Source organism: Castor canadensis, chromosome 12 (assembly GCF_047511655.1).
Source record: "Castor canadensis chromosome 12, mCasCan1.hap1v2, whole genome shotgun sequence".
In the NCBI taxonomy this organism is placed as follows: Eukaryota; Metazoa; Chordata; class Mammalia; order Rodentia; family Castoridae; genus Castor; species Castor canadensis.
The window spans coordinates 31,020,886-31,043,616 of NC_133397.1; the positions used below are offsets into that span (position 1 = coordinate 31,020,886).

The 22,731-nt window shown below is 37.9% G+C and overlaps 1 protein-coding gene across 5 annotated transcripts in view; it reads left to right on the plus strand.

Annotated features, from left to right (window-relative positions):
• The window catches only part of Crim1 (cysteine rich transmembrane BMP regulator 1), a 185,714-nt gene that overhangs the window by 33,221 nt on the left and 129,762 nt on the right, over positions 1-22,731 (plus strand). For 4 of the 5 annotated variants that reach the window (XM_074049499.1, XM_020170120.2, XM_074049501.1 and 1 more), the window contains exon 2: positions 4,096-4,269. The exons of the other annotated variant lie outside the window; for it this stretch is intronic. In XM_074049499.1, coding sequence (XP_073905600.1) covers positions 4,096-4,269 — 174 coding nt within the window. The remainder of the gene's footprint in view (positions 1-4,095; positions 4,270-22,731) is intronic. 5 annotated transcript variants of the gene reach the window in all.

The following is a 22,731-nucleotide window of genomic DNA, read 5'->3' on the forward strand; positions in this document are numbered from 1 at the left end:
TTCCATAGTAGTATTAAAATTTTAGTTAATTAGTCTAACTAGAGGCTGTGCACCAAATTGTACTTGTGAGTCCTTATGTTCACCACCACGCATTGTGGTAAGAAGTAAATAATAAACAAGATATTATTTAAAGCAGTTTCATTCAAGAATGCACTTGATTAAAAACAGTACAAGTTACTAAATTTCAGCCCTTGATAATACATTTTTTAATGTTCTGTGGGATAAAATGGAAGTACACATGAGGTAGTTCTGTACATGTTGTCTTGATGAAAAGGGAAAGCATCATATTCCAGCATGTCTTCTAAACACCTGAGTGGAGATGCTGGGTTAGCAGTTACACGTGCCTGACTCTCCAGTGTAGTACTCATGTATTTGGACATGTATAGATTTGAACTCGTACATCTGTTTATTAGGCTTATCCCATTTTATATCTAGAGAAATGCCCTAATATCCTAATTTGTAATAATGTAGAAGTTACAACTTTAAAATACATTTGCAGAAGTACCTTAATTGTTTTGCCCTTTCTAGCTAGAAAACTACATCTTGTCACATACAGAACACCAAGAAAAAAATCCTACTTGCCATATGTAAGAGGTGATGTCCCTGCTTTAAACTGTTATTTTCTTCCTGAAAACCCAAGCACTATGAAAGAAAATCAGAACCTTGATCCTTACTATGTGGAAATTTGAAAACAGAATTCTCCAAGTACTGCTCAGCACTGCAGGATGAACATCTCTAACCTGAAATCTGAAATCCAGAATTTTCTCAGTGCTAATATAACACAAAGTCTATTCAAAACAAAAAATGTCTGAAATTTAAAATGTTCCTGATCCTAAGCGTTAGAATAAGGACTCCTCAGCCTTTATGGGGTTCAGATTTGCTCAGATTTGCGTGTGTGATTTAATCAAATTTCATTAGGTTTTTGCTTTCAATCCCTGTTGATTTTTCTGTTAAATTATTTTAAAGTATAACGTTCTGTAATAGAAAACTGTAAAAACATTTGTCTCAGAAGTATATTGTACTTCTTCCTATAAAAGAGTTGTTGCTAAGGGAACTTAGCAACAAGAAGAAAAACAAAAGTATTGATTAGGAGTGAGCAGAGAATTGAAAGGTCTCCCCTCAACCAAGAAAAGAGAAGCATGTAAGACATTTCTGTCTTCAGTCAGAGATGCTTCTTGGCGTGGCAAGGTGGCTGTGACATTCATGAGGGAATGTGTACCTTCAGGAACATCCTCTGGTGCTGCCAGGTAGCTTCTGCTGAGAAAGCAGCAGGAAATAGTCTGGAGTCAGGGAGTTGGGGCAATGGCTTTTTATGGGGAAGGTGAGAAGAGCATCTGGCAGTGAAAACAGCTTGGCTTTGAGATGGGCTTCTTGGAAGGACTGTCAGGTGATACCAGCCAGGTGATAAGAGGTTGCAGCCTGAGAGCAGAACTGGGAGAGAGACTGATGACAGATGGTGCTTAGTGAGAAGTGGACTGGTGTGCCCAAGCACTTCCTTAAAATGCATGCCTCTCACAATGCTTTAATGATAAGCTTTAAAATAAGATTTGTGTTATTTAAACTTATTCTTTATATTATCTTAGAACATACTTTTCCTTGTGATATCCATGTATACATTTTTGAAAATGATAAGGCACTTTTTTGTTAAAAAAGAAACACAGGCAACTGCATTGGCCATACCATTAATGGTATGCTGAGTGTTGTTAAGGTGGTCCGTGGTTGGGTAACACCCAGATCCTGCCAGTGAGGACTCCGTCCATTAGATAAAAACTACAGTAGTGCAGATGTTTGCAGTAGGATGAAACAGCTTTCTCCTGGAGTAGTTAGAGAAGACATCTCAAAACACTTTACACTGATCCAGATCTTGAAGGAAGAAGGAAGGAGTTGTTCTGGGCAGAAGGTACTCCATGAACAAAGCATGAGAGGAGTTGTTATGAGGTTGGAGACTCCCAGTGTGCTTAGAGCATTAGGACATGAGAGAGATTAGTGAAAGAGGAGCCTGTAGAAATAGGTACAAGCCTTATCATGAAGAACTTTATATTCATCAATATATTTTTGACTCTTTCTCCTTGACAAGAATCACTGAGCAGGTTTTTGATAACTGTGGATAATGAGGTAGAAGAAAATAGTTGCACAGAGACAGGTTAGAGTACTTTGTGGTAGCTCAGGAGGATGACTTCTTCAGGGAGTACCAGTTATAATGGAGAGAAGGGGTATCGATTGTGAAAAAAACCGTTGCAGTAGAATCAACTCAAGTTGGTGATGTTATACATATTTATGAAAACAGTGATAAAGGTCTCAGAAATACAAAGAAAAAGAGAAGCATAGGTAGTTTTTCAGTAGTTCAAATATTATTGAATTTTTTACAAGTTTTGAGATTGCTAGGGTTGAACTGCTGAATTACAGATTTGTGTCTGCAGTTATAAGAAGTACTCCATGGCAAATTTCATCAGACTGTTTTAGGACGGTTGTACTAATTGCTTGTCAACAATTAAACATAGAAATAAGAATTCATTTAGATGCACCATTTTGCATCTTTTTGTAACTGAAGACAAGCACTGCCTTTTCTGTGTTGAATTGTTCAATTTATTTTGTTTTCCTTTCAGAGCATTTTAATAATTCCAAGTTACCTTGAAGATAAACATATGCCTTTGTTTGTGTATATGGTGTATATGTGTTATTTCTAAGGACCAGGTATAGATTAAGTAAGAAAATAAATTTTAAAACAGATTACTTGTATTTCTGTTTAAATTTTGAAACCAAAAGACAATCATTTTACTGAGAGCTGAGGCCTTGATCTTATAAGTGGGCCTGATCTCCTGAAATCAAAACAGAGATTTTTTTCTTCTCCCTTCTCAAAGAAGCACCCTGAAGCATTTTATACTGTAAATGGTGTTCTTTTAAAGACTCCTTAGCAAGACAATTATTGCAGTGAGGGAAAGCAGTCTTGCCTACTTTGTGCATTCAGTAGTCACACCAGAAGTAAATGTTAGCTCTGTAAAAACATAACTGTTTGTTTACACTGTCTTCTAAGAACACATCCCCTGGCTGAGGATCCATTTCAGGGCCTCATACTTGCTAGGCAAGCTCTCTACCACCAAGCCACACCCTAGCCCGAAAACACATACCGTGCGTGGCACTTACTCCTGCCTTAATGTGAGCAATATGTTTAAGGGTTCTCAAATTCAAGCATTTTAAAAAAATTCTCTCCAGGTACAGTCACCAGAAACATGTTAACTGTTTAACAGACAGTCCTCAATTCAAGTATGATAAAGTATTTTTTAAAGATAGTGTTAAGAGGGGAAGAAATCCATGTGATGTCCCAGGGATCCACAGAGAAGTAGTCTGGTTTCCTGTAAGAAGAGTTCTAATTATGAGGAATATTACTAAAACTCGTGCCTGCCTGTGTTTGGTCATATTTATTGCATCTTTCTGAGCTGGGTTCCAGGAAATCTGTTTTTAAAATTTACTTTGTTTATTAGCATCTACTTCATCCCATGGCGAGCACCTGAATTGGTCTCAGCTTGCCTCTCACTTGTCTATTGTCCTTTGCATTGAGGTTATTGCTGGCTTCACTGTGGGTAATGGTGGACACTGGCAGTCTATCCTGAAATGCACTGGAGCGTATCTCATTGGGTCTCCTTTTTTGGGTCTCATTTTTTTACTCTTTTTGATGGAATCTAATTGTTGAAGTTTTTTTTTTTTTTAGCTGCTTCATGTATTAAGTTGAAGAGTAGCTAAAGCTGGTCTGTATGATAGAGAAAAAATAGCTTAAAATAATTTTATAGATGAACAAATAAATATGAGTCCTATAATTTCATTGAATGTGGCAATGTCCAGGAAACTTGGTTTAAAATAAAATTTTAAACACGTATATGTTTATCTATATAATGTATGCATGTTTGGCTGTATTTCACTTTTCTGAGTTATTAGGAGGAGTTGGGTTTCATTCATTTGTACAATTTCACCCCAGCTGCCTTTCACAAATTGAAATGTCAAAATTGGATGTCATTTGACATCCCTTTGTGGCTTTGCTCTCAAGCAGGCCTTTGAGTGAGACAGCAAGCAAACATTTTGTGGGTGATTGCTTTACAGATGAGAACTGGGATGATGATCAGCTGCTTGGTTTTGAGCCGTGCAACGAAAATCTTATCTCTGGCTGCAATATAATCAATGGGAAATGTGAATGCGACACCATTCGAACCTGCAACAATCCTTTTGAATTTTCCAGGAAGGATATGTGCCTTTCAGCTTTAAAGAGGATCGAAGGTAAGTATCCATTCTTGTTAACTGTCCATTTATAAGCCTTAGCATTGTGTAACTGAACCACAGTAGTTTTGAGCTTGAAAAAGCAAAGTCAAGTTTATAGAGCTTGGTAGCTTTTAGAATCCTAAATGAGATACACAAAGTGTATCAGGTGCTGATGTGATGTTGGGTGTGGTGTTTCCCAGAAATGTGGAATGGTGTGAGTAGGGTAAGCTTGTGCCAGCTGGTCTAGGTCACCTCTATATGATGGTTATTTCACAAGTGGTATGTGTGAAATAAGCATCTGTTGTCACCAGGTCCATTCTGCTTGACTGACCATAGGATGGTACTCCATGAAGAATCTGCTAATTAGGAGGACAGCTCATCTGGCAAAAAAGAGGCGCTCTTCAGAAGAGACAGGAAAGGTTTATTTTGTCAGGGTCAAGAATTACATAAGTGTGGAGAGAAATTAAAAATTAAAGTAATAGGAAAATTATGCTAACATGGCCTATAACCTTTGCCCTTTCATGCATACAACTTAGGACAAAGATTGAGAACTTGAACATATGATTCATAACCATAGTATTTCCACGTGGAGTACTCAGAACTTGGTGCTGTGGCTGATAACTAAAATTAACACTGGGGAAAGTCCTGGGCTTGTACTATCCCTGATCAGCATTAGTCTCAGTTTATTCTTGGGGGGAAGGAAGAGCTGACAAGGCATTCTTAAATGTACCTTTTACCTCTAAAAAATAATGCCATCCTATGATGGAAAAGTTGGTAATGCAGTTTGGAATGCCAATGATTTTTCAAGGCCCCAAAATCAAGCTCATTGAGCAGTAGAGCAGGATGAAGTTTCTGAAATATATCAATGTTTGCAAGTTATATTAAATGATAATAAAAATTAAGAAATTTGTAGTACCTATAAAATAACATTGCTCTTTGTATTTACCAATGCTACTAAATCATTCAGAGAGAATATAGTAGAAAACAATGGAAATGAAATAGATCACATTTAATCTGGTCCTTGAATTTGAACGTTGCTAAATTGAACTTCTACACAATGGATGAGTCACATGCCTAGGACTAACCATGGCAGGTATTCTTCTGGTCACTCTGTGATTCTAAGACAGTACAGTGAGTTACCTGATGAATTTCTGCCCATTGCTCATCTCTGTCCCCAGCTGCCAAAAGAGTATTTTGCCAACTTCAGTATATAAACAGGGATATAAATGATATTAAGTAGTTACTTTAAACTTCTCATACATATTTAAAGTCACTCACTCATATTTAAAATAACACAGCAATTTAAAAGTGTTACTTTTTGCCATTCTCACATTTCTCAAGCGTTTTTAATGCCTTATGGTGGCTGATGATGTCTGTTTAGGCCACTTTCCTGTTATTTACTCTGTTCTTGAGCATCCCCTCTTCACTGCCTGCTCAGTTGGAGATGTAGCAGATCTAAGTATGATGTTGTCATAGGAACTTACCTCCAGTGTCTATTCACATAAAGCCAGGACAGCTACATTTGTGATTAGTTAGGTGTATATTTTTGAACTTTGCAATGTGAAGATTAACTTCATTTACTTAAAGTAATTCTAAAAAGCCTGTTTGTGAGATCTAGCACTTCCAATTTTGAGATTATTCCCACAGGAATAATTGCTGTATCTAATTGAATTGCCTTAAAAAATTTGAACTTATTTTCTCAGATGGCCTCTATACAATCCAAAAGTAGAATTAGTTGAGGTCATTTAAAGTTAAATACTTTGTTAATCAAAATAAGTCTCTCAAAAGTATGTGAGATCTTGTAAGAAGTCAGGATCGGGGAATTTCCTGCTTAGAACTAATTTTGAAGGAAAAAGTATTACTTATTCAAATATACTTTGCTTCTAGAAAGAATTAATGATATGCTTATGAATAAGTCATCAATAGTAACAAAAGTTTATTGGAATGTGATAGGAGTTTCAGGGTAAAGAAACTATGCTCTGGAATTATATGATGAGCTATCAAGGAGGGTAGAGTCTGAACAGTTTACAAGATTGGATAATGATGGATTTCAGGAATGTAGACAAGAATAAAATGTGTAAGTGAGAATTTGTATGACTTACATGTAAGATACTTGCTAAGCTGGTCTAAAAGAGCAGGGTTTTATGTTGGTAAATAGGAAATAGGTAATAGGAAATAAAGATGGGGTGGCAAGATGGAACTAGATTATGAAATGTCTTAAACATCATGCAAGGAGTGGGGGGGGTCTGGTAATATGAGCTATCAGAAATCATTTTAGGTTTATGAGCAGAGAAGCAGAGCATGGTAAAATCAATGTTAGCCTGGGTGGGGGGCAGGTGTAGAGTGGATTAGTAGGAGCAGATACTGCAGCCAAGAGGTGGTTGGAGAGCTGTTTCAGTTATTTACACGTGGTGCTTCCAGAGACTGGTTTAAGTGGTAGCAGGGGAAGTAGGGTTGAAAGGAAGGAGGGATGCACACCATTTTGATGGAAGAACCGATAGTATTTGCTAGCAGGTGAGAAGGATGAAAATGCACAAGATGATCCTAGGATTTCTAACCTGAAATAGTATAATGATTGATAGTGCAAGTAATAGAAATAAGAGAAATTCTTTTGAGGTGTTATGTGATAAAATGGGACTGAAGATGGGGTGGTTGTTTTGGAGGTGGTTATAGGGCCAAGATGGGCTTTAAAAATATGGAAGATATAATAGCGTGTTTTATGATGAGAATGATCTAGTAAAGAAGGAGAAGCTAATAAAAGAAGAAAGGCAATGATTGCAGGAGCAGTGCCTTTAGAGAATGAGAGGAGCAAAGTTTTTTTTTTTTCTAGAGAAGTATTATCTTGAAGGTTGTCATCTTGAGGTTGAAGAAGGGGTGTAGAAAATTAAGGAGAGAGAAGAAAATGTAAATAGATACCTCACAAAAGAGGATGAGTGAATTAACTAGGGATATGTAAGTCACATGAGGTTATTGGTTATCAGTTTGAAGACAGACCAGCATGGATGTGTGTCTTTCTCTAGCTCTGGTACAGGTGCGGCTTAGGTGGAAAAGTAACTAGAGTTGCTTTTTCTGACAAGTTGGGTAGAAAAGAAGGGCTATAGGAGGGTTGACAGTTATGCAAGAGACTGCAATCTACACTGAAGCACCAGAAACAATGAATAAGTAAAATGGTCAGTGAAGGAGAGGATTTAGTGAGGTTGAAGAATTATTAAAGGTGTATAGCTGAAATGAGTAGGAATTTGCAGAAGAGATACTTGGTGTCAAGATTTTTATTGGTTGTAATGAGGCCTGAAAATGACTGTGGATGATAAAAGTAGGCTGAGGAACAGTGAACAAGATCAGCAGAGATGTAAGGTCACACCTGAACCAGAATAAATTGTCCTGCAGACCATTAGGACATGGAGGCCGAAGTCCTGCTGATAAATACAACTACATGTAGCTGATGATATAATGCACCTGCATGGACTTCAAGCAAACAAGGTTTGTGTGTTGAAGGGAAAAGGAAGAGTGACTTTTTATGATGATTGTGAGCAAAAGAGGACAACTCCTTCTCGTGGGATTTATGGAATGCCGCAGATGCAGTCATCCCCATTTGAGTAGCCAGGGTCTACCCAGCTTTCAGCTAGAGCAAGAAGCTGGCAGCAGCATCTAGGGATTTAGCTGATGACAGACCATAAGTTCTGGAAGGTGCAAAAAAGGATTTTGGAGGGTTATACAGGTTGTGGGAAATGGATAGGCCAGTGATGATGGGTGACCTGGTATATTTACACTTGGTTCCGGTGGCCTCTTTTTTCTTTGGGTGGTACTGGGTTTGAACTCAAGGCTTCGTGCTAGCCAGGCAGGTGCTCTACCACTTGAGCCCCTATACGAGCCCTTTTTTGTACTGATTATTTTCAAGATAGGATCTCATGAACTAGTTGCCTGGGCTGGTCTCAATGTCCTTGCCTCCCCACTGGCTAGGATTACAGGTGTGAGCCACAGGCACCTAGCTTTTTTTTTTTTAATACTGGCAGTTGAACTCAAGGCCTCTATTATTTAAGCCACTTCCCAGTCTTTTTGTTTATATTTTGTTTTTGAGATAGGGTCTCACTCACTTCTGCCCAGGCTACCCTCAAACTGCAGTCCTCCTGCCTCTGCCTCAGAAGTAGCTGGTATTATAAGTATGCACCACTGAACCTGGCCTGGTTCTGATGGCCTCTTATGGGAAGGTGAATAGAACTAGACAAAGCCTTCTTTTGGAGCTTATACTATTAAGGTATACAGTATTAGGGGTAGGGAAAGAGGAACTGTATCTTTGGCAGATAATAAACATGGATCCCCACTTTTGTGTTTTGGGTAGCAATGCTGAAAATGAGTTCTAAACTTAACTATAATGTTAAAAAATGCATGGAAGTCATTGCAGGACATTTCAATATCATATTTATAGATAGCACTGGCTATTTCTTGGTATTAAAATGTTCCTGTATGTTTTTTATATTTGTTTAAAAAAGGAAGGAGTTGGTTATGACTTTTTTACTCAGTGTTTTCTTACCTAAAATATATGAACATGTTGCTGTAAAACGTTTGTCAGCAATGTAGAGGAAATAAGATACTGGACCATAGTCAGCTATGAATACTTTGTCAGAGCAATTTGTATTTCCCAAGAAAGAAATTTGTTGAAGGGAATGATTTGTGAATTATCCATGTTGATCTTAACAAAGGTTGTAATTCCATGCCATACCACTTGTTCATCTTGCTTTAGTATATACTGCAGTGAGTGTCACAAAAGTAAAATTGATGCACATGGACCAGAAGAGGGGACCACAGCACCACCCTTTGCAGCTGCCACAAGAGTGTTCTGAGGGATCACTCTGGGCTTAGTAATTGTACTTGAAGTCAACAACAAAGACTTGCATAATACACTGTAGAAGTGGACTTTTAAGTTTGCATATGATTCCAAGTTTAAGGCATGTGACTTTTTAAAGAGTTATTATAATTCAGAATAGTAATAGTAAATTCAAGAAGTAATCAGAAATATGAAAACCACATCCAGTGAAGGATAAGAAACACAGGAAAACATTCATCTGTCTGTTTGTTTCATCCAGTGAATATTAAATATCAAACAGGTAACAGGCATTGTTCCTAGTTGCTGAGGATAAAGAGCTCATGGAGTTTAGGTAATATATACAGTATGACCAAGAAAACATCATATACATAATGATAAATGTTGTAAAAAACAGTCAAGATGCTATGAGGGAAAATTACTGGAGAATTTGCTGTAGGTAGGGACATCAGAGATGTTTCTCTGAAGGAAGGAAGTTTGAACTGAAATCTGATTGCAGACAAGAGTCAGCTTTTTGGTAATCTGAGTGGAGGGAATTGCATGGAGGGAAGAATACCGCAGACCCTCTACGGTGAGAATAAACTTGGTGTGTTGAGGGAATAGGAAGAAAAACGCAAGACTTCAGTGTGACCAGAGTGTGGGCGGGGGAGGAGAGGGAGAGGAAGAGTGAGGACAGATTACCTGAGGCCTTGTAGAGCACAATGGCGTGTGGATTTTGTGATGAGTGCGTGGGAAAGCCATTAAGGGATTGTGTGCAAAGATACAACAATTTGTGTTTAAAAGAAGGATGAATATGCTGGATCAGAGACTTCATGGACACAGTTTGCTGCAAGAACATACTCCACAGATAGGGGTTCTTTTATTAGTTTAGGTTCAAGATAATGGTGGCTGACTCAGAAGCTGAAGATGGAGAGAAATAAGTGGATTTGAAATATCATTTGGAAACAAGAGGATTTGATAATGTGGATGGGTAGGGAAAGTGAAATGAAGGAGCATTCTTAGGCTTAGGGTTTAATCAAACTATATGCCCTTTACTAAGGGGAGGAGCAGACTGAGACCACACTCAACAGTTTTGTTTGGGGCAAACCAAATTTGACATACATAGAGCTGTTTGTCACTTAATTAATTACTAACTCACTAAGTAGCATTCATGTTTGGATTGTTCCGAAATAGTATGCTGAGGACTATAAAGATACTCCCCCAAGGAAAGTCAGAGCTTTCTACAAAGATGAGTAACCTCCTTAGGAGATGGTGGAGGAAAAGAAAAATAATCCAGTCACACCAATTTATTACCAGCAGAGAATAGCCAAAGAGGTCACTATGTGACGTCTATAAAATATGTTCTTAAATATACTTTTTAGTCATTGCTGCATCACACATCACATGGGTTTCTAGGATAGCATATATTGTGTAGAACGTATTCCTCTTTGGAGCTGCATAGTGAACCTTTTCAAAAGGAGGAAGACATCACTGGGAGCTTTAGAAATTCCTCCTTTGTTTTAGCTGAAAGCACTTAGAGGTAATGTTAAATGGTGTGTAATTTTTGGCTGAAATGAAAACAGATGGGCAGTCCAGCACTGGTATACGATGCTATCTATACATCATTGACTTACACTGAGTGGACAAATGAGAGCTGCTCACACCTGTAAGATGAGTAAATTAAGGGTTTTTTTTTTTTTCTGGAAAATCTGGGAATTGAGCCTAACTTTGAGAAATTTGGGTAATTCAACACAAGAGAAAGGAGCTTTGGATAGGAAAGAGGATAGGCAGAAAGCAAAGTAATAGGAAATTAAGGTAGGCAAGTCAGTGAGCTGACCTTGGGGATGAGGAAGGGAAAGACTCAGATTTTGGGGGGTTGGTGATTGTCACATAGTTAGGGAGATGCTGGTCAGGATAGGTGTTTACTGAGGCTGATGGCGAAGGTATACAGTGGTGTCATTTACCAAATGCAGAATACAGAGGGAACAACTTTATGGGGAAAAAGAAATACATACTGAGTTTGTTTTGTTAAGTTTGAGGTGTCTATGGAGAATCAAGGGGAAAAAGAGAGTTTTAGGTCTGGAACTTAGGGAGCAATCTGAAGTGGAGATAAGGTTTGTGAGTCATCCTGTCTGCGAGACAGTGGTGTCCTTAATGACAGCTGAGTATCTCAGTGATGTGAGGAGTAGGAACATTTTTAGGACAATTAATGTGACAGTAATGTGCTTAATGGAGGAAAAAAGTGACTGGCAATGTTAACACACCAACAGTGACATAAAAGGATGTGTGCAGTAAAGCTCGTGCAGGGAGTGTCGAATACTCTGCAGCAAGTAGGAGGAAGTGTAAGGACTAGTTAGTACTATTATCCAAGTAAACATTAGCCTCAAGCACAGTTGTTGGCACCCATCAGAGTGGAAGTACAAAATGAACTATATAATTTTGGTGATTGCTAATCAATTGACTCATTTGTACTCTCTTGTTCAAAAAAGCTGTTGTAAGTGTTTGAGACCATTAGACCCACTCAGACCACCCATGGGACTAGAGCTGCTTCGGAGCAGGGCACTAAGATGGCCCTCTGAAGACAGAGGACAGTAGTCATAAACTGTCTTGGTCCAGAAGAACCCCAAGCATTCTACATAGGTGATTTGTGGGACTGTTCTTTCCATGTTGGAGCTGGCCTGATGGTGTGTTCATTCATGCCCTCACTCATATGCTCCTTCAGTAGGAGGGTTTTGCACACAAGCCACGTACCTCCACACCTCTAATTTGCCAGTTTGACTTTGGTTTGCCTTTTACTGAAGGACCACTTTCTGAATGGCCTTAAGGGTACAAGCATATAAATTATATCATATTTCAGATGTACTGGAGGAGTTTGCTTTTGACTTTTTTAAAAGATATGTTTTGAATATCTTAAATGATATTTTAAAGCATTTACTCAGGAATCTTAAATTACATAAAATACATACCCCTATCCAGAAAGTAAAGATTAGAAATAAGAAAGACTGAGTTCATATAGAGTTTCTTATGGGTATTTTTTTCCTGCTACTTAAAACAAAAGGAAATTTGATTTCATGTCTGATAGCTGTATTTGCCAAAGTTAAACTTATTTTGACATGGAGACAGATGAGTTCTGTTCTATAAACTTTTTTTTTCCTGTCAGTTTTTAAAAACCTTACAGCATTAACTTTTAATTATCTTGTACTTCAAAATTTACTATTTTACTTCTACCTAAGGAACTATCATGAGTTTCTTATTCCAGTTTTCATTTTTTACATTTCATTATTTCACACAAGTAAAGTGTGAGTGCTGAATTTTATTTTTGGTTGTTACTTTTCCTTATCTGTAGGCTTTATAGTACATCCGTGGTCCTATCAAATGTTCTGACTTTTTATGTCATTTATTATGTTTATCAGCACACAAAAAATTAACTAGTATTAAAAAATTTACATATATATATATTATACGCTTTAGTAGAACTTTTTCCTCAAAGAAATTTTTTGAATATGTGTGTGGGGTTAGCGGGAATGCTCACAGAAAACTCAAGAAAATGTGGTCATGTGAATCTGGGCATACCTTTCATCCGACCCTTGTGGAAGTGTGCAGAATCCCCTCCTAGCTTTCTCATGCAGAAATCTTTTTTTTTTTCTTTTTCTTTTTTTTTTTCAAACCAGGACTGGCCTAGGGTGGGGAGAAAGGGTTCCTGCCAGATTTTCACCACATTGCAAAGTCATGAAATGTTTGTGTGAATTCACTTCTCTGCATGGAGAAACCGGTTTGGTGCTGCTGGGACAGCATCATGACTTTAATCACTGGACCTCTGTGTGTTCTGCTACTTTCTTCCATTGTTCTTTTTCTTTTTTAACCCTGATTTTTATTTATTTTATTTTTTTCTCTTTATTCATATATTCATATGTACATACATTGTTTGGGTCATTTCTCCCCCCTGCCCCCCCCACCCCTCCTCTCCCACCCCCCCCCCACTTCCTGTTCTGCCCTTTTCTCCAGTTTTGTTGAAGAGAAGACATAAGCAATAGTAAGAAAGAGAAAGCGTTTTTGCTAGTTGAGATAAGGATAATATACAGAGAGATTCCTAGCATTGCTTCCATGCACAAGTGTATTACAACCCAAGTTGATTAATCTCTACCTGACCTCTTCACTACTTCCTCGTCACCTTCCCATATTGACCTCTGTTGCTTAAACAAAATGTGCTACAAATTGCTTCACTTCCAATATTAGTGCATAGTAATGACTGCACTATGAAATTAAAACTTTTTTCAAGTAAATGTTAAATTATAAAAATTATAATGTAGCTGGGTGCGGGTGGCTCACGCCTGTAATTGTAGCTACTCAGGAGGCAGAGATCAGGAGGATCGCAGTTCAAAGCCAGCCTGGGCAAATAGTTCACGAGACCCTATCTTAAAAAACCCTGTCACAAAAATTGGGCTGGTGGAATGGCTCAAGGTGAAAGTCCTGAGTTCAAGCCGCAGTACCACATATACACAAAAATATGTAATGTAATTTGAGACATTTCATCTTACATGTGTTAGGACAAAATAAATTCTGGAACTTGGAGGCTGGGAAATGACTTGTTTTTAATAGAGTTGATCCTTTATATAAGTTTACTCATTTGATCTTTGTTAAACTTCAGAGATATAACTGATAAAACCTTGTGTCTTGTGTGTGTGTGTGTGTGTGTGTGTGTGTGTGTGTGTGTGTGTAATTATATTGATCTCTTGCAAGGTATTAAATGCCATCTCCCCAAATCATTCCTGATGTAGTATTGACTATAGTAGAAATCATCCAGTAGGACCATTAATTCACAGGATCAAAGATACCAAGAGTTAATTATGTGCTCCCCCAAAATATAACTGCTGTATACTATAAGATTTAGCGGGTGCTGGTGGCACACGCCTATAATTCTAACTACTTGGAAAGCTGAGATCAGTTCGAGGCCAGACCCGGCAAACATACAGTTCTTAAGATCACATCTCCAAAATAACAGCAAAATGGACTAGAAATGTGCTCACGTGGTAGATTACTTGACTACTTGGTTTGCAAATTCAAAGCCCTGGGTTCAAATACCAGTCCCACCCAAAAAAACCCCATAGATTTAGCAGAGTTAAGTTCATACAGCTCTTCTTATAAGTTCCTGTTATTCTAATGAAGAAAGGAAAGAAATGGGATGGGCACTGTGTATTTAATGAAGTTTATGAAGTTGAGGGAAAGCTTTTGGCCTTTCCCAACTTTAATGTACTCATTGATAATAGAATATATGTCTCAAATGCTCCATATTTATTATGAAGCCAAGAAATCTGTTTTGCAGGGACCACGACTTCTCTGTGCTAGGACTTTAATGTATACAGATATTTAATTTTTAAATTACTCAGATTCTTTATTAAAATTACTCAGCATAGATTCTATTTTTCTTAAGCTAGTTGCATCTAAAAGCTGTACTGAATTATGCTGGGGAATGTATTGCTTTAGCTCGTATAAATTGTTTAAAATATTTTTAAGGAATCTAGTTCACATTGCTTATCAAATTTGACAATACTAGCCCTTCCTTTGGGCAAGTGAAAAAACAAATTTAACCTTGTCTTCCAGGTAGGTCAGGAAACTTCAAGGTCCCAGCTGATTTTTCCTTTACTCAAGCGCTATTCATAGATACTTATTTAATTAAGTCAGTAAAGCTATTAAGCAACTTTAAATCTGTGTTGCTGTCCTACTCTTTTGTAAAGAGAATTATAAATTGATAATAGTTTGCCTTTCTCATTTTGGAGTATATATGCTTACATGTGTATATGCATGTATGTATGTATATATGTACACACACAGGCACCTAAATATATGTGTGTACGTATATCTATATATATACATATGAATATATGAAATGATTCTAAAATCTAAATATATATATGTCTCAGCAATGTCACGGAGAAAGAAAGTATAGACAAAGTTATTTTTATAAGTAGTGCACTTTTCAGTATTTAAAATTGTTACATTATGAATATAAAGTTTTAGAATCGTCCTTAAAAACATGTTTTAAATCATTACTGTTTTGATGTCTTGATAACTTGTACAAAGAAAATAAAAAGGGCTACCAAAAGGCGGAAGCCAGTATCAGATATCTGGGAAATAAAAACAGGAAACTTAAGGGAACTTGGCCTAAGACCAGTTGGAGAGGAGCAGTTGTTTGAATAATTATACCTATAGTTTAGCTGTGGGAAGTTATACACTGACCTTCTGGTGATTGTGATTTCTTGTGCACATCAAGGTAAATAAAAAGTCATGATTAAAGATTTTTGTATCCCAGTGCCAAGAGAAGTATGAATGAGTGCATTTAGAGATCATTTTGTTTAACCATATCAGGACTACAGAAAGGATTGGTGTAAAAACCAAATGTCCAAGTTGATATTTAGAGCATGCTTTCTACACTCTCTAGAGTTAAAATAGTGTATTGATCCTCTGCAAAATGCATTGATTTTCCCTCTTTTTGTCTGCTTTAACATTTGGGGGGGGGCGGCTTTTGTCTTTTGTTTTTTTGCTTTAACTCTTAACCCTATACTTTCAAACCATCTCTTTTGTCCCAATATCTGCCTAATTCAAACATTTGTATGTCTCCTTCAGTACCTACTCTCAGGTTAGAGTACCAGAGGTTGTAGATGAGCAGGTTTTACTGTACATCTATGCTTTATTTTTAAAATTAAATACCATGTACATAATATGCATTTTTTAAGAAAGACATTATTGAAGGTCAAAAAACAACCTGATACCTTCAGCCAGAGAAATGGTATTCTTTTGGAGCCATGCTGCTTAGCAGTGTTAGTCCAATGGCTGACTTTAGCAGGTTGAGGTTTACACTGCTGGGTAGCCCTGAGCAGTCTCTTACATGTTTGTGGTTTCTGACTTGGCTGGAGGTGACCTCTCAGTTATTCCCAGGGCTCCACTTGTGCTCTGTTCACACAGAGCTGCTGAGTGGCTGCCTAGCCCAGCTGTGTCCGGCTGAGCCCTGGCCCCCACAAACAAAGGTTTTTTCTGACATGAGCAAAGAAAGGATTTGGAATCCCAGTCCTCTGAGCTGCTGGCAAAGGGAGCTGTGAGTGCAGACCACTCCACGGGCAGGGCAAGTTCCTGAGAGGAGTTGGAGCTGCTCCTTCTGTGTCTAGGATGCTCTCCACTCCCTGCAGAGCTGAGCTGCTGCCTCAGGCCAAACTGTCTCCATCAACCAGAGGGTGTGTACCACCGCCAGGAGTTGTCATTCCTGAGTCTTCTTACATGCATCTATCAGGTCATTCAAACCACACCAATTAGTGTAATTAGTAGTCCCAGACCATTATCGGGGATTGTAGACAACTCATCCAGACTAGACAGCTTATATTTGTTCTGTGTGTGGAAAAGAAAGAAGTCTATGAAAGGAAGTCCCGGAAAGAACTTGGGAACACAGGAATTGTATTAGTCAGAAAAGGAGCATTTCAAATGTTCTTACAATTTTATCAATGTAGGTAAAAATTCTTTGGTAGATACTATACTACGGTTTTTCTTTTTGCAGTTTTGCCAATATTATGTGTTTACTCATATTTTGATGAGATCCTCTGAGTTAAAGCTTTTTTGAGCATAAAAGATTTTAATTTTTTTAATGAAGAAAGGAGAAACAAAATCTTTGTTAATGAGACAGGACTGAATGCACAATCATACAAAAATACACCTGCAGACAATGCTATAGTTTCTCCCACTTGCAGCTGGAGGATAGTACAGCTAACCTTATGTGAAAACCGTGACGACTATTTTTTTTTTTTTTTGTGGTCACCTATTTTTGCACCTCAAGAGTCCAGCCTCACTTTTTACCACCTTGCTACAACAGTCTAATCCTTTGAAGTATTTACCATTATTGATTGGTTCCACTCTAGAGTGTTTCCTCAGCCAATATTCACTCATACTTTAATCCTAATTGTGAAATTTCTGTAAAAGGAATCTAAGTAGGCAAGCTCTTTATTTTTATCTTTTTGGTGGTTCTGGGGTTTGAACTCAGAGCCTTATGCTTGTTATGCAGGCGCTTTACATCTGGAGCCATGCCTCCAGCCCTTTCTGCTTCAGGTAGGGTCTCACTTTTTGTCCAGCTGGCCTGGGATCACTGTCCTTCTACTCTTACCTTCCAAGTAGCTGGTATCACAGGAATGCATCACCACTCTGGCTTGTTTTGTTGAGGTAGAGTCTCCCTAGCTTTTTGCCCTAGCCGTTCTCCAACTGTGATCCACCAGATCTCCACCTCCGAAGTAGCTGATTACAGGTGTGAGCCTCTGCACCTAGCTAGGAGTACTCTTTAGAATGGATCAAGGATCCCTACTGTCATCTCTGCTCCCTTCCTGACTGAGTACCGTTCATTAGGGAGGACAGATTTGAGACTGGCCCACTGCCCAGGGACTTTTGAGATAAATATGGAAAAGACCTTTCCCTAAAAAGCCCAGGGAATAAATGGACATACAGGCAGTGGTATAAGGATGGAGCAACCATATGGAATCTGAATAGTACTGTGCATGGTAGACATTCTGGGAGATACAAGTAAAAATAAAATTAATTGTAAACAGTTTTAAAGCCCCCTTAAGATTCGTAGACATACTATGCTTTTAGAATTGATGTCTCTGTCTCTGTGAAGTGTATAACTTTCTCAAGAAAGGTATTTAAGATCATTAAAATTCAATATTTGAACTTTTTTAAATTTAAAAATGTTCTGATGACAAAATTTGACTCATTCTCTAGTTTAGTGACCTTCACTAAGCTTGTTGCCTTGGGGCATTTGAATAATTTATTTTGAAATCTGTAAGACCATCCTTTTAATGGTGTATATTCTCTAAGATAAGAACAGTGGACTCGCGTTGTTGATACTCTGAAGCTCAGGACATTCTCTTACAGCGTGCCTTCCTGCCTTTGATTTGTGGTCTCCATTGCTCAGTGTTTTTTGCATCAGAAGGAAGTGACAGCATTAAGTGCTGCCTGTAAAGTTGGAAGAGAGAAGGGATTAGCACAAGACAAATTAATGTTTGTGTAGCTTTTAAGAGACTGGAATGTTCCTCTAAATCAAGGATGTGTTCTTTGTTTGTGGCTGACAACTTCCTAGTTTTCCAAGTGTAGAAAAACATTTTATTCTTTTCTATGTCGTTGAAGTTTTTTTTTTTTATTTCCCGAAAAGCAAGTAAAGTGCTTTCTCCTTATCAGTAGCCTTTCTTTTCCTGTTCCAATAACAAAAGCACAATACAGGAATTTAATAATGTTTAAAAAAATTGATACAGTGCCTCTTTTTCTTAATCCATATATTTGTCTGTAGATAAAAACCAGGTTCTATAGACATACAAGAAAACTGTCAGTAAAATGAGCTAATAGAGTATCATGTTTGTCAAGTTTTTTTTCCTTTATCTAGTTTAGAAGATGAAATAAGAATGTAATTCTTCTCTTAAAAATGTATTCTCAGGTTCTGTTGTTAAAAGTTCTGAAAATTACAAAGATGGGTAAGATTGGTTGACCCCTACTAGAAGGACATTTTAGAAGTGCCTAGCACACATCCCAGTCTTGTTTATGTATTTCTGTTATTTTAAAGATTGTTACTTACTGTTCCCCTGCTTTGGCAAAAGAAAAAGTTCAGTCTACCTCCCAGAGCTTTTATAAATCTCAGAGGTGTGTTTCTGCAACAGTACAGGGAAAAGAGTTTCTCAGTGTTTTGATGTAGTTCTGTTCATGTCAGAGGAGCATTTGAAGTGGCTCCTGCAAGAGTCCTGGAAACTCTTGAACAGGGTACTAACCACCTGTCTCATAGTGGTCCTGCTGTGACCTGAAAGGACCTTGCCTACTCACTTTTCTAAGGCTTAAAACAAAATCTTATATTCTCAATTGTGTCTGACCCAGAACTGGGCAACTAGTCAGATTGTTAAATTGCCTAAATACCCTGCTTATAATACATACAACATTTAAAGTGATGTTCAACTCTGTAGTAGTAAAAAGTAATATTCCATTTGTCTGTTCTCAGTGCCCTTAGGCACTCTGATTGCTAATCACAGCGTAACCTTCTTTGTGCTTTGTGATAGAGAGCCAATTTGTTTGTGTTCAGTAAGGAATTTTTCAAATAAAATTATGCTATGGCAGTGTTACACCTCCATGCAACGTGCAGCTCTCAAAAATGTTATCTGTGTGTTCTTTCATGTCTCTTGGCCTGGCTCCATGTCTGCTTAAGTGCAGACCTTAAAATATTATCCCAGGGGTCCTTTGAGTATGTGAAGGACTAAACATATTTAAGCACATATATGTCATGTCATGGTTACCTAAGAAGGTAGTCTTAGAAGTAAGTGTAACTATAGATTACTTTTTTATCTTAGCTGATGTTTATGTGTCTCCATTTCCTGTATCTAGTTCTTATAATGATGTCACATTCTCAGATTAAGAGTTTCCCACAATTTTTGTTCTTTTTTGATGATAAAAATCAATCATGGGCCCTAATCCCTGGCCATACAGACATTCCAGTGGTTATTTTAAGATTTGGTGTGATATTATGCACTTTATAAACAGCTTATGGAGAACAAGCTATGACTGTTCAAGTAAATATTATTCAAACTCCTTCCACTTTCATTTCCCTTATCACTGGGATGACCACACCCAAGGCTGCTATTAAACTGTGTTGTCTATCTGCTTCCCACACACCAGGGAAGCTGACCCTGTTGAGTAGCAAAGGAAATATGAGAGATAAAGTTGAATGCTGCCTTCCTTTTGTTGACATTTCTAGAGCAACAGGTCAGAAAGCTTGTCTTCTCTGGACAGGCAAGAGCTGCTGTGGTCATGATTAGATGGTATGTCCGTTGGTAACCATGATGACTCCCTACAGGATGATTTCAAACATTCCAGTAAATAGATCAGAATTCTGGTAAACAAAAGGCAGCTGGCTATTAACTTACGAACAGTTTTCTGTACTTGGAGGGGACTATGGGGATAAAGGAAAGGTGACATAGGAGGGAGGTCTCCAGGTGTCTGAGTTGAGCATTCCAGCCCTTCCTAAGTGAAATCATGGTTCAGAGAAGCCTCAGTATTTGGCCACCCAAAGTACTCCACTGGGATTTTTTTTTTTCTTTCTGATTTTTACTGCTTCCTTTATTGACGTGAAGTCTTTACCACATCTTACAGTCGTATTACTGTTCAGAGGGATTTTTAGCAAAATCACAGACTAACTTTGATGCATAACTCATGTGCTGTGTACTCTTCAGTCACATTCACCTTTCCATCAAGATTTTTGCCATCTGTTTAAAAATTCCTTTTGTTTCAATGTTGAAAACTGATACAGGTCATATCACTAAATGGGGTGACTCATTTGATAAGCATTTACTTTATATAATGATTGATTTTGTCATATTTCCTATAGACTGAGTACTGGGGGTTGCTCAGGACCTCACTTTCTAGGCAGAAGCTCTACCACTTACGTGGGCTATACCTCCAGCCCTTTTTTGTATTGGTTATTTTTGAGATAAGAGTCTCCCTTTATCCCTAAGGCAGCCTGGACCATGATCTTCCTATTTGTGCTTCCCTATTTATCTGGGATGATAAATGCCCAGCCATTGGTTGAGATGGGGTTCTTGAAAACTTTTTGCCTGGGCTACCCTTGAACTCCTGTCCTTCTGAGTAGCTGGGATTACAGGTGTGAGACACCATGGCTGGCCTACATTTCACATTTTTGTAAATCTTATGTGAAGCACCTCCTATGGAAAAAATAAAATGATTATATCCCATGTTATTTACTTTTATCTGTAGCACCAAAATAAATAAATGTCTCTCCAAAAAAATTATAAAATTTCAACACACAGTATGTAGTGCTTGTAAAATGGGCTTAAGAATGACTTCATTCACTCAGTGGCATTTTGAACGATCTGAGGCTGTCAGGAAAATGAGCCCAGTAGAAATTTAAATAAATCATGTTTGAAAGTGATAGCAGGATTTTCCTTGAATGCTTCTGAATGAATTCTGCTTGATAAATGTCAGTTAAATGTGTGTTACTGGCATGAGGGTCATAAAAATATCCACTTAGGGCTTTAAAATCTTTAAGTCCTTTAATGTTCTTTTGACCTTCAGTTAAAGGACATAGTCATATAGCAGAGGAAATCCTTGAATTCTAGCTTTTCTTTCTTTTATTTTTAATTTTTTTCACAGTACACAAGTAGGAAAGGACAGTCATGGGGCCAAAAGCAATGTTTCTGTGCTGCACTGGTGTGGCCGGGCCTGACTGAATGGCTTGTTTCAGAGGGCGCCTAGAACCAAAAAGAAAACAAACAGAATCCCACAGAAATACAAATTTCATGTAAAATTAGATTCCTACACATATGCACATAAATAAATTTATGTGGACTAAAAACGTCATGTAGTGAATGCTCTATTATATTAAATTTGTTGACACTGCTAGTGTGGTTAGGGTATTTCATCTGTATGTAGTTTTTGGATCTTCACCTGGATTTTTTGCTGCTTGAAGAAAATGTATTCTCAAGAGTTTCTTTTGTAGCTGAGAAAATAATTGAGTTTAATTGAGGTACTCATAAAGTCACAGGCGTGCTTTATCTAAACTCCCATTAGTATGTTAGGTAGATTTCTTATTTATTGTTAGTAAAAAGTCACTTAAACTTGAAAGAATGAAGTAGTGAGATCTGATTTCCCGTTAATTAAAGTATTCATGTTAAAACAGTAAACTGGAGAAGCTTTCATGTTTTCCCAGGTTTAGATATAATGGATTTCTCTGTTTATGAAATTTTTTTCAGACATTGAATGCTATGAAGCAGTACCTCCAAGGTGCTCATTTTGGTGGGAGTGTAGTTTGGTATCTTATGCCTGTCTCACTGCTAAGGACTCTCTACTGCTCGCTTCTTACCAGTTCTCTTGGGCCATTGGTGTAGTTCTGACATGAAGAAGTTAGGTAGCAGTGCTGTTATATATGAATGCTTGTAGGCTTAATTAAAATCAAATAGCTGTAAAAGTTGTTTTCCAAAACTAATTCATTAAAGCTTGTGTTGTCTGAAGTTTGTATGTTTATTCTATATACTTACATTGAAAAGGGTCATCAGTCTGCCCCTAGCAAACTCCTCTTACAAGGTTCCCCCTAATTCATTCATTTACTCATTTAACAAATATTGAGCACCTGCTGTGCTCCAAACATGAAAGGGGAACAAGACAGACAATGTTATGCTCCTCCTAAGCTTTCAGTCTTAGGGGGCATAAATGAAATCATAAAGTTGCTGTTAACTTACAGCATGCTAGGACAGTTGGAGAGGGCCTCTCTCTGCAGAGATGGTGTTTTAAGTTAGACTGAAAGGCCGGAAGGAGTTAGCTGTGCAAAGAACCTAAAGAGCGTTCCTGACCCCACAGTGGTAAGAAGTTTCCTGTGCTGGGGGACTACAAGGTTTGGTGTGGCTCAGGTATATTGAGTGAGGGATGAGGAGGTGTCAGGACAAGAAGGTGGAGAGAGGTATGAAAAGACTCAGCCATACATACGTACCCCCAGTATACTGGGAATCCATGAAAGTTTTAAGCCTCAGGTAGAGGTGATAGGATGTGTTTTTAAAGAAGATCATCTCTGGCTTCTCTGTGGAAAATGGATGTTAGCTGGACACTGGAGTGGAATCGGGGAGATTAGTTTGGTTGCTGAAGGAGGCCAGGAGAATGCC